The sequence below is a fragment of the Caretta caretta genome, chromosome 1, assembly GCF_965140235.1.
Source record: "Caretta caretta isolate rCarCar2 chromosome 1, rCarCar1.hap1, whole genome shotgun sequence".
NCBI classification, from domain to species: Eukaryota; Metazoa; Chordata; order Testudines; family Cheloniidae; genus Caretta; species Caretta caretta.
Window position 1 is genome coordinate 16,511,159 of NC_134206.1, and position 13,000 is coordinate 16,524,158.

The 13,000-nt window shown below is 44.9% G+C and overlaps 1 protein-coding gene across 8 annotated transcripts in view; it reads right to left on the reverse strand.

Moving 5' to 3' along the window:
* The window catches only part of PAK1 (p21 (RAC1) activated kinase 1), a 120,048-nt gene that overhangs the window by 23,759 nt on the left and 83,289 nt on the right, over window positions 1-13,000 (reverse strand). For all 8 annotated transcript variants that reach the window (XM_048840271.2, XM_048840324.2, XM_048840287.2 and 5 more), the window contains 3 exons: window positions 10,531-10,594; window positions 9,512-9,560; window positions 5,455-5,567 (listed from right to left, as the gene is read on the reverse strand). In XM_048840271.2, coding sequence (XP_048696228.1) covers window positions 5,455-5,567; window positions 9,512-9,560; window positions 10,531-10,594 — 226 coding nt within the window. The remainder of the gene's footprint in view (window positions 1-5,454; window positions 5,568-9,511; window positions 9,561-10,530; window positions 10,595-13,000) is intronic.

Genomic DNA, 13,000 nt, shown 5'->3' on the forward strand with positions numbered 1-13,000 from the left:
TCACTGAATTGTTTATTGCAGATATGTTTCAAATACTTTTTTTTTTCCCCTGGCAGTTTGTGAGACAGGAAAGGGGACTGTGATTACAGATACAGGACCGAGTTCTGTTCCCTCCCACTGACCTGCTGTATGACCTTGGGCACATCACTTGGGGTCAAATTCTGCTACCCTGACTCATGCTATGTAGTCCTACTGAAATGGGGCTCCTTATGTAATGAGATGTTACTCAGCGAGAGTCAGGGTAGGAGAATCAGGCCCAGATCCTCTCTGTACCTCTGTCTCCACAGCTGTAGAACAGTGATATGTGTTTCTCAGGCTTACAGTTTACAAGGTACTTTGAGATTTTTCTATAGAAGACAACATATAAACACCAACCATCACTATAAACCCACTCTTGTGAAAAATCCTATAGAATTCAGTAGAAAATGACAGCTCTTCCACAGGGTTTTTGGACAATCACAAGGTATTTGATACAAAGTTATATTCCTACTATAGAGCACTATTAATGTTTTAAAATCTTATAGAGAAATTAGCATTAGCTATTAAATTTTTAGAGGCGCACAGTACAGTATTACATTCCTGGTAGCCCTATGAGTCTACTCCTATTCAATTGCATAGGGCTTTTCCATATAGGTGACTACAACTGAAGGTTTTTATTTCTGTGGGGCTGGTTGGTTGGTTTGTAAAGGAGATTTCTCTCAAAAGTTGAGAAACAAAAAGCCTCTATGTTTACCTCACTGGGGCTCTGTATTGGTACAGGGGTCCATCCATATGCAAAGCACTAGAAGATTGGGATTCAAAGTAAAAAATACATTGCACTTGCATAGTATTTTTATACAGCACCTAGCACAATGGGGACCCAATCTGGTTGGAACCTCTAGGCACTCCTGTAATAAAATACATTTCAGATGGAGTTCCTAGTGATGTACAAACGTGGATAAAGCATGATTTTACAGTCAGAGGAATTGGGGCAATAGAAAGGCCTATGATCTGGTTTTCACACAGCTGCTGGAAGCCTATAGATCCATAAGGGGCTTAGATCCCTCTCTCCCCAGTCCAGTCGCCTAATTGCAAGGGTATCCTTCCCCATGCTGCCTTTCGTAATAATAGATTTGCTAAAGCAAATTTGGGTTCCAATCGGAAATGCATTCAGTGTCCAAGAAAGGACAGGCCTGATTCACCACTACATTATTCCCTTTTTACTCACCAGCAGAGCCCCAGGTTCACATTGGTGTAAAACTGAAGTACCGCAGTAGACCTAATCTCTACATAGCATTCCCCCATCTTGTAAGTATTACAGAACTATTTGGGAGCTGCTTTGCACATTGCCTACAGCAGTAGAATGATCAGTTCTATTCAAGATGTCTTTTGAAAGAAGGGCGATGACAAAAGCTGCAGCTTGTTTAAATGCCTCCAGTACATAATACGACAGGGCATGTAATTACCTTATAGCCCAGATTTTCTTAACGGAGAAGGCAAGTGCAATACATGTACTGTTGCACAGCTTCTCTAATTAGATAATAAATGCCTCTTTTAAGCAACCTTATTGTCAAAGGAAGTTATCACACTGCACTCCATCAACCAAGTTAAATTCACAGCATTTAATCTTGTGTTCTTTGCAACACTCTCCACAGATGGGAAGAGACATTTAAAATATAAACCAAAAAAGAGAACAGTCAAGAACTAACTCCCAGAAGTCACATTACAAGTCACTGATGGCCAAATATTTATGAACGTTCTCCATTCAATAGTGGGACAGGTTCAGCCCTCTGCAGGGCTTGAATTAACAGCTCTGTTTTAATTGTGAGAGGGTTGGTGGCAGGGTGCAGGGGTCTGGATCCCCTTCTCCTGCCTCGGTTCACCTGGATTCAGAATCCCATATGGATGTGCTACAAGGCTCACTCCTCTCCCAAGTTTTCCTGGAATCATGGGGAGAACTGTACAAACCGGGTATGGTGGGTGGTGTGACTGAAGGTTCTGGTGAACGTGTCGGTGGTTGGGAAGGATTCTCAGGACTTATTTGAATAAAATTAATATGTGATTTAGAGGATTATTGTATGTGATGTGCTGAGAGAAGCAGATACAGCAGAACCTCAGAGTTAGGAACACCAGAGTTACAAACTGACAGGTCAACCACACACCTCACTTGGAACTGGAAGTATGCAATCAGGCAGCAGCAGAGACTGGGGGAAAAAAGCCAATATAGCATAGTACAGTGTTAAACAAACTACTAAAAAAAATAAAGGGGAAGTTTAAAAAAAAATTTGACAAGGTAAAGAAGCTATTTCTGTGCTTGTTTCATTTAAATTAAGATTGTTAAAAGCAACATTTTTCTTCTGCATAGTAACTTTCCACGGCTGAATTAAGTCAATGTTCAGTTGTAAACTTTTGAAAAAACCACCATAACATTTTGTTCAGAGTCACAAACATTTCAGAGTTACGAACAACCTCCATTCCCATGGTGTTTGTAACGCTGAGGTCCTACTGTAGGCACAAAAATAGCCAGACTGATCAATAACGGACTGGTGTCTGTCTCAGATACACACTGGGAAAAAGCTGAAGGTAATATAACCCTCCAGTGCCTTTGCAATGTCACTTCTCCATCTCAACACACCCTTAGTTTTATTCATAACAATTTACATTTATATAGCTGCACCTGTCATCCCTAAAGGTACTAAAATGCTTTACAAGATTGCAGTATATAGAGCTCCACTGAACTGCAGCTCACTGATGCAAAAGTGTGAGGAGCAGCATTTTTTGGTAAAGAAGGGCAGACCCCTTAAGAAAAGATCTTGGGGACTTTAATATCTGTGCAGAGCAGATGCGTATTCTGTTACACAGTCTAATCTGAGAGATCCAGAGACAAAACTTCATGGCTATTTACCTACAGTGCTTTTGAAGGGCTGGAGTAAGTCAAGATTTAAGTGTGTGGCCCAGAGCCAAGGGGCTGTATTCAGGGCCCTGAATGCTCTGCAGCAACCCGGGCCTTAATTCTGTGGCAGTTCCATTGAAGTTAAATATGGAGAACTTTAATGAAGTATGAAAATGGCTCATGCAACCAATACACAGTGCTCCACATTATTTGATACTAAATTCAAGTCACTGTATGCAGTCCCCACAGTTTTGGACATGCCACAAATGTTTGTTCTGACAGCTCATAATTGCATCTTAATAGTTACTGGGGGAGGTTAGAGGTTCTGGCAGCTGGGAAGGAAACAAGTGAAGTTTTTGGCAATTGGGAAGGTAGTTTGGGATTAGAGTAAAAGCCTTTTAACTGGATGTTCCTTCTAAAATGGTCAACAATAAAACAATTGACAATGCTGATGTTTCTGCCGTCATCGTTAGGTTTCAGTGTGAACACACTGTTGGGCTGAAAGAGGCAGTTCACGGCTCTCACAGATGTGTTTCAAACTGTCTACAGCAGTGGTCACCAACCGGTCGATTGCGATCGACTGGTCGATCCTGGACACTCTCGCAGTTGATCACGATCTCCGGCCACAGCAGCCCCAAGCCACTCCCAGAAGCAGCCAGCATGGACCCGCGGGGGGAAGGGTCTCTGCATGCTGCTCCTCTCTGCGGGCACCACCCCTGCAGCTCCAATTGGATGGAAACGGGGACCTGTGGCCAATGGGAGCTGCGGGGGCGGTGCCTGCAGAGAGGAGCAGCACACAGAGCCATGCCCCCCCCCCCCCCCAAGGGGCTGCAGAGGCATGTTGTCCCCTTCCAGGAGCAGCGTGGCCACGTGGTGCACTACTGGCTGTCAGGGTGGGGGGTGGCCAGGCTCGTGATGGGGAGGAGGTGCCGATGTGCCTGAGTGGGGCCGGGGTAGGCAGGGAGCCTGCCTAAGCCCCGCTGTGCCAACACCCGGGAGCCACCAGAGGTAAGTGCTGCCTGGAGGGAGCCAGCACCCCAAACCCCAGCCCTGAGCCCCCTCCCAGAGCCAGCACCCCATAAGCCCTCCTTCACCCCAACACTCTGCAAAGCCCAGAGCCCCCTCCTGCAACCAAACTCCCTCCCAGAGCTTGCACCCTGCACCCCACCCCCTACCCCAGGCTCAACCCAGAGCTCTCTCCCGCACTGCGAACCCCTCGGCCCCAGCCCAGAGCCTGCACCCCCTGCTGAACCCCAAGCCCCTGACCAAGCCTGGTGAAAGTGAGTGAGGGTGCAGAAAAGCAAGCGACAGAGAGAGTGGGGGATGGAGTGAGAGGGGTGGGGCTTCAGGGAAAGGGTGGGGCCTCAGGGAAGTGGCGGGGTAGATCCTGGGTTGCCCTTAAATTCAAAAAGTGATTTTGGGCGTAAAAAGGTTGAAGACCACTGGTCTACGGACTCGGGGAAATATCGCCGCATTGATATATACACTGGGCACATATACATGGCGATTTTCACGGTCATGAGGACTAGAAGCATTTTATTTTTTTTTAAAGGTGAAAGCTTAACTTCTGTGTGGAAAGGTGGATTTTGTGGCTGTGGTATCAGAACGCACAGCGCAGCCAGAACGTTGTGCCCCAGGGCTTGTCTACACACAGTTTTGTACGGATTTAACAATATTGGCTTAGAAATACAGACAGCTAAATCAGTACCAAAAGTACCCGCGGACAAGCACAAGAGGTGGTGCTGGGGCACAACAGTCCAGTGGGAGCTCCAGGAGATGGCATGTCTGAAGCAGGCCAGTGCCTCCAGGGGTCTAACAGGAAAGCAGCAGCTGATGTGCTCTTCCAAAGGGCACAGCATGTGCTCCCAACCCTAGGAGGGCCAGCTCTGTGAAGGGAAGAGCCCTGCTCCCTTTGGAGAGGTTACTGCCACCTTGGGCAATATCTCTGCTCAGCCCTGGGGCTCCCTGAACAGAAAGGGCTTGGATTGTATCCAGCCCCAGAGAAGGGGTGCATAGGATGGGGAGAAAGGCTCCTTGCACCCACTTGCACTCCATTATTCATACCTAGATTGTGCCCAGCCCTGGGTATGTTTTCTATTCAGCAGCTCAACTATTATATCCTGACTCGGAGAGGAACAGTCATCTTAAGAAACTGCTAAAGGAGAGTGTTCCCTGGGATCCTGGCAGGCTTATTTCTCTGCAAGCTGGATGTCAGCACCAGTACAAGAGGAAAGAAAATGTACATATCATGGCTTAGTTTCCATTTCTCCTTGGGTGGCCAGAAGGAAATTGCTTTCAGTGTCTAAAATGCAGCAAAGGAGAGGGATACAACTTGGAATCCTGACTATATAGCACTAAAGCCTTCCATGCCAGCATTTTTACAGTGAATCAAGTGCCAGCGAAGGCTATTTGATGCAGACACCTGCCCACTAAGAACTGGACTGAGAGCACCAAACTCATGGCACATAGTTACTATACAGTGTTACTGTCATCACCCTGGGTTGGATTCAAACAGGATCACCGAGGAAGGTGAAAGGGCTGCCAGTGGCTATACACAGCCCATCTTTTAAATCAGAACATACCTGTCCAAGTAGTTGACAATGTTGGGGTTTTTGTTTTCCCTCATTACAAGGATTTCATTAATTATAAGTTCTTTCTTGGGCTGCTGTTGCAAATTCATCTGTTTGATTGCAACCTAAGAGTAGGAGAGAAAAAAATATGTAAAGCATTCATATATTAACATCCCTAAAAATCTGCCAGTTGCTAGTCTCTGCTACTTAAGTCCAATTTTCAAATAAAGTTTAACACCACTTTATTATCTCAGGGTACTCAGCTGTTTTGTAACAGGGCAAGTACTTTCATCTAGTCCACTTCCAGAAGCATTCAGCGTCGCAAGCAAAAAAATATAGAGAGACAAGTATTTTCCTACTAGAAGTCTGCGTCATAGCTGGACAGGCTTGCTCCTTGCAGTGCTCTTGGCAAAATAACAAATAGCTCCTTACTACAATATGGATTGATTTCTCTAAAAAGCTCATTCTTTAAGGAATCCAGCTCTCTTTATTTTGGATCAGCATCTTCTTTCAAATGCAAGTCAGGCTCCAAGAAATTTGTGGGACAAATTCATTTAGCTTAAGTGCAGTTTTCCAAGGTACTAATTTCACTCTGTTATAACTAGAGCTACAATGGTGAGCAGCAGTGTTCAGATCCAAAGTTTGGTGGTGTTTAGATCTGAGAGTCTGGTTCAGGCCCATCTCTAGCCAAAACTTGGGGGATGGGGTGGACTCTTATTATAGTCTCTTGGTCTGTATCTTTCTGCAGTGCATCACTGCACATACACAAATCTGTATGTGTGTGTATAAACAGACAGAATGGACAGAGGTCTCATGCAATGTGCTCTTCGCCATTATATCCAAATAGTCACAATACCAGTTTACAAAGGCCAATTCAGGCACACTTACTCATAGTATAGTCATTTAACTGTTAAATCAATGGGACTGCTCAGTGTGAATAAGCTGGCAGAATCAGTTTGACTGTATTAACGTCCTGTTGGTTTTTTGTACAATATTTAGACCAGGGATCTCAAACTTGAATCACCACGAGGGCCACATGAGGACTAATACATTGGCCTGAGGGCAGCATCACTGACATCCCCCGCCGCCCCTGCTGCCTCTGGCCCCGTCGCCACTCCACTCCTTTCAAGAGGCCCACCCCTTCCCCGCCCCCATTCCAACCCCTTCCCCAAAGTCCCCGCCCCAACTCCGCCCCCTCCCTGCCCCTATTCCAACCCTTCCCCAAATCCCCGCCCATGCCCCGCCTCTTCTCTGCCTCCTTCCCTGAGCATGTGGCTCCCTGCTCCTCCCCCTCCCTCCTGGAAAGTGCTAAGTGCCACCAAACAGCTGTTTGGTGGCAGGAAGCGCCTGGAGGTAGGCAGAGGAGCAAGGACGCGGCATGCTGAGGGGAGAGAGAGCAGGAGGGAGGGGAGCTTGGTGGCCCCAGGAAATAACCCCGCAGGTCGCATGTTTGAGACCCCTGATTTAGGCAAAGATAAAGTGAAGGGAATGTAGTTGTGCCTTTATGGCGAAGAGCTAATGGCAGAAAAGGCAGCATTTCTAATGATGGGAGCCAGCAAGGAAAATGCCAGTATAGACAGTTTTGGGCCCCACACTACAAGAAGGATGTGGAAAAATTGGAACGAGTCCAGCGGAGGGCAACAAAAATTATTAGGGGACTGGAACACATGAGTTATGAGGAGAGGCTGAGGGAACTGGGGATGTTTAGTCTACGGAAGAGAAGAATGAGGGGGGATTTGATAGCTGCTTTCAACTACCTGAAAGGGGGTTCCAAAGAGGATGGAGCTAGACTGTTCTCAGTGGTAGCAGATGACAGAACGAGGAGTAATGGTCTCAAGTTGCAGTGGGGGAGGTTTAGGTTGGATATTAGGAAAAACTTTTTCACTAGGAGGGTGGTGAAACACTGGAATGCGTTACCTAGGGAGGTGGTGGAATCTCCTTCCTTAGAAGTTTTTAAGGTCAGGCTTGACAAAGCCCTGGCTGGGATGATTTAGTTGGAGATTGGCCCTGCTTTGAGCAGGGGGTTGGACTAGGTGACCTCCTGAGGTCCCTTCCAACCCTGATATTCTATGATAGATACAATCAGCGCTTAGATATTATGGTGATAGATGCTAGAGGAAACCCTGACACAGGTGAGAATAGAGAGAACGTGCTGCTTGTCAACAGTTTGACAGCCAAACATGCAGTGGTAACATTTGTTCCCTTAGGACAGGAGGAATGAAAAACAGAGGGTATCTGCTCCAGACCTCACAGAGCTGGAAGACAAGAAATCCCTAGATCAGGGGAATTTTAACCACCCATATATCAGTTAGATAACAAACAGCCTAACAGTCAAAGAGATTCCTTTTATAAACAAGACAGTTTTATGACACATGGAATATAGAACACAGCCAGAGGAGAAGCCATCTTGGATCTAAAGAAGAAGTGGTGAGAACCAAGAAGCACAGGAATTGCCAGACTGGATCAGAACAGTGGTCCAACTAACCCACCCCTCTATTTTGTCTGACAGTAACCAGTATCAGACACTTCAGAGCAAAGAAGGCCTCTAGTATATAGTTATGGGATAGCCTGCCCCCATACTCCACTGGGAAAGTTTCTTTCTAATCCATTAGTCAGTATGTGGCTTATGCACTGAAGCATCCATCCCTTCCAAAATTCTGGTTTCATCTTTTATTTTTAATTCATACACTAGTAACTCTGGATGTTCATTATCCATATAGTTGTAGAGTCTTTTTATAATCCTACTAAGTTCTTAGCCTGTTGTATATTGTGACAAGCAGTTGCACAGGTTACATGCATTGTATAAATAAAATATTTCCCTTTATTACTTTTAAATGTGCTGCCATTCAATGTCGATGAACTTCAGAATAATAGGAAAGATTGATACCGCTGTCCAAAAATGACTTGAACTCCTTGTAGCAAGGAATGGGTTAACTGAATACAAGGAAGGATTTCAGGAATGTAAAGTCTAGGGCTTGATCATGCTCTCACCAAGTTGAGAACCAGGAATTACTGGAAGTCATTTAAGTCCATGGGTTACGCAGTTGTGTATAATGAGTTTGAGTATCAGTATGGAACTCAGCAAAGGGATCCTAAGAGGCAACATACAGGGACAATGAACTTTCATACTACTTTTCCAAAGAAATTGCAAGAAACAAGCAGCAGTCAACATGGTTCCCCTTTTCAAAAATGCGAAGTCAAACTTATATTAGTGCTTTGTCATCTCCCCCCTTTTCAGTCCCTAATAGTGTCAGCAAAAAGCAGATAGTTGCAAGACTACTGGTATTTAATTGTTGGCTTTGTATAATTGCAAAATCGACCCATATTTCAAGTACCAATAATACTACAAACTTTCCTGTTTATCTCAACACTAGCTTTAATATTATTAGAATGAACATTATTCTATCATTGCAAAATTCTTATTTGTCTAATAGACGTAATATATAGGACCTTATTTTCTGAGGTGCTGTGAACCCATCGTCATTAGTTTATGGTACTGCCCATGATGTGCTGGTGCTTTCTAGACATTCAGAATGGGATCGTACCTGCCTCAGTGATCTATCAGCCTTAGGGCAGACAAGCAAGTAGACAGAGGTTGTACTGGGAAAGGGAAACAAAGATTTTCGGAGCAGGTCAATTAGATTCCCTGTAGGCAGTGGATAGAAAGTGGGTCTTTAAGGGGGACTTAAATGAGGATAGAGTAGATGGGCCCCTCTATGGAAGAGCTCAGGGAAATTGAACTATACAGGTTAATATACAACATGTATGTTAATATCACATATAATTAGTATATTTTTACACACATACCCCCATCCTCATGGCTGCAAAAAGAAAAAAAAAATCCTTCCAAATGTGAAGTTAGGCAGGGTGTAGAATTTAGGAGCGCCTCGTTTTTTCCAGTCTTATGCTCAGACCACTAGCCCAGGCCTCTCATTAAATTAAACCAAGCGTTCTCATTAAAAGCTACATGTCATGAATCTTTGAAATAAGCTCTATATTTGGTAGTGTCAATTAGAATTTGAAGGGCCTCTTCCAAAGCCCAGTGAAGAAGTAATCTGGCAGCACTCACCTCCTGTCCTGTAGCTACATCCATTGCAGTATATACTGTGCCTGAAGCGCTAATCAAAGAGGAGAGAAAACACATGATTAGTGCTAAGCAGCAAGAGGGATATCTTTACATAAAAGAAGAATTTTCCAATCCATTAAATTTTTATCTTAAATGAACATTTTATTTCAACTCTGTTTCCGCACAACACTTCCAAGAGCAAATAGCAATCGGAAATATTTATGAGCAAACCCCAATGGCTAAAAAGTGACATAGAACACAACAATCTCTTGACATGGTTAGGGTCTTGGACTGAACCTTGTTCTGGAAAATCACTAATTCGGAACATTTGATCCCATCATTCGATTTGATCCCATCTAAACTGACATGACAGCACCAAGGTTCCCGCAACATGGCAGAGATTAAAGGGTAGACTGAATCAGCGAGGCAAGACAGTCATGGCATTTGTAATGAGGGACAAAAAACTTGATCCTGCACCCACTGGATTCAGTAGCAAATCTTCCATTGTCTTTAATGGCCCAGAGAGAGAGAGAGAGAGAGAGAGAGAGAGAGAGAGAAGCCTGCATAGTTTTAAATGGAACAAAAGTTAACCATCTGTATACTCACTACAGGGAGAAAACATTTGTACAATAGATCAACAGCCATCTTAAAAAATGGAGTCAACTGTCAGTAAAGAAAGAGGTAGTACATCTGATACTCCTCCTCCTACACCCCATTGCGAGGGGACACAAAACCAACGCTGAGCAGAGAGGGTTAATTCTGAAAGCAAATCTGTAATTTGAAGATGCGCACTAGAAATAAGCAGTTCTTTCCCTGCACACAGATATATTTAGCAACACGGTCATCTAATGACATGTATTTTAATATTAAACAATCACACAAAACCTCACAGTCACTATGACTCAAGAGTATGAGGGGAGAGGGAAGGAAGGAAAATGTTATGATACTGTTTCCAGCAAACAAACCCAGCTTGGGTTTTCTGCTGTGTGTATAGTGAGTGGGGGGAAGCAGCATATACTAACCCTTGCCCGATCTTCTCAAACCGTGTGTATTTCTTTTTGGGGTCCCCCACGCTCACGATACTTCCTTTAAAAAAAAAAAAAAGGAGGAAGAGTGTGATTTAAAATTCTTGTTATACACCAATGCAAAAGCAATCCGTTATGCATCAAGGCCCCAACCTCACAATGAGCTCTGCATGGGTAAATGCCTGCGGCTGCACTGGGCAGATGCAGGAGCTGCTCACATGGAGTTCTCTGCAGGATCAGGGCTCAAAAGAGAACTCGTTTGCTGGAAGGCCATAAGCTTCACTGTCACCACAGTTAACATGCGGTGGATCCTCATACTTTCCCACCAGCACGGCTGCTCAGCTCCCTTGAAGGGAGAGGGCTGAGTGTAGAGGATAGGGATTTGTACCTAGTAGAGCTGGGCAGAGGAAAATATTCCATTTCACAGAGGATTTTGATAGCTGGAGATCTGGTTTCATTCCAATTTGGAACAAAACCCCAAAATGTTGAAGTTCTCCATGGAAGGGGACAGAACCCTCGCATGGGGCAGACTGCTTAAGGGGCTGCCCCAGTGCCACACCTTGGAAGCCACGGGGATCCCCAGCTGCAGGGCATATTGCCTGGTGGGCTGCCCCAAAGCCACAGACCCTGGAAGCCCTGGGATGCCTGGTTCCAAGGCAGTCTGCCTGGCTGGCAACCTGGCAGGAAACCAGGCAGGATTCTGAGAGAAACCTTCCTGGTTTCTAGAAGACCTTTGTCAAAAATCAGTGGAGTGTTTCGATTTCAATATTACTTGTCCTTCCAGTTACTGTTTGCAAAGAGCTTTGATCTTCACAACACCTGTGAGGGGTAAGGAAGTATCATCATCCCCCTGAGTAGGTTGGGAATCAGAGGGGAAATTAAAGCCAACCTTTCTGAAAGCACAGGCAGATGGAAAGAGCCAAAGCGGTGCCATTCTAGGAGTTAATATGGGAATTGGGAACAGAAGCATTTTTCAAAGTTAGTGTTTGCAAGTTACCTGAGCAGTCAGTATATGGTGGGATTTTCACAAGTGCCCAGAGCTGAGCAAGAAATACCAACTAGACGCATAGTAGCCTTTGCAGACCATTTTGCATTTAGTAATGAGGCCTGGAAACCCAGTGGCAAGCGATGTAAAAACAGGCTATTTTCAGACACCACTGGGGCGCAGCCAAAACACAGGATCTGGGGCAGACAGAAGTAATGGAGAGGAACAAGGGGGCAGCCCAACTACACAAAGCAAGAATTGACGCCACAATTATAAAAATGACCATTGCTCCTTGAGGATGAACTGCTAGGCAAGGGCTCAAGACACCTCTTTTCCAGTGTAAGGCCTGGGCCTTGGGTTCAGACTGTAAGTTTGATAACTGCTAGAGAGGGGTAATGACAGGATTTAGGAGGAGTTGGGATATTATTAAACGTTGGCCTTAATCTCTGCTTCAGTGTCCCCATCTGTAAAATGGGGTAATATTTCCCTGCCTCACAGGAGGTTGGCAAGATTAGTAAGGTTTGCAAAGTGCTGCATATGCGCTAAAAGTTCTTTAAAATCTTTCTATATTTGCAGGTGCAAGAAAAGCTGTTAAATTTTGCCAGACGCTGGGAAAGGGTGATGGGATGGATCACTTGATGATGACCTGTTCCGTTCACTCCCTCTGAAGCACCTGGCATTAGCCACTGTCAGAAGACAGGATACTGAGCTAGGTGGACCTTGGTCTGACCCGTATGGCTGTTCTTATGTTCCTAATTATGTTTGCAGGAGCTCTAAGTGGTTGTCAGAAAACCCATCTATGGGCCAAACTTGAACCCCAGTATGAGCAAGTTCAACTCTGCTCTCTTCAATAGAATTACACTGGGGAGACAATGGATGGCAAAGCTTCCAGCAAAAAAACAATCTTGCAGCTGCCAGAGGGTGTTGCTAAAGGCACCAATGTGAAAGAATTAACACAATGCAGAACACATGGCCCTTTAAAGCAGATCCAGCAAGGCTGACGCATTTAACACAACACAGCTGTGGTGACTTTGCAAGTGTTGCACTCACATTGCCTTAAATTAAATTAAATTATTCAGCGGATTCTATTTAATAGCCTTTTGTTACACAATAGTCACTCCTTTGCTCTCTGGGGCCAGGGGCTGTCTTTTGGGCCTGTATTTGTGCAGCACCGAGCACAATGGGGTCCAGATCCATGAAGAGGGACCACGGTAACACAAACAACAGTAAATCACAGAAATGTCAGGCTAGAAGGGACCTCGAGAGGTCATCTAATCCAGCCCATTGCGCTGAAGCAGGGCCAAGTAAATCTAGACCAGCCCTGACAGATGTTTACCCAACCTGTTCTTAAAAACCTCCAATGACAGGGATTCCACAGCCTCCCTTGGAAGTCTATTCCAGAGCTTAACTACCCTGAGAGTTGGAAAGTTTTTTCCTAATTGCCTTCAGAGGCGCTACCCTAATTTATACCAGTTGAGGAGC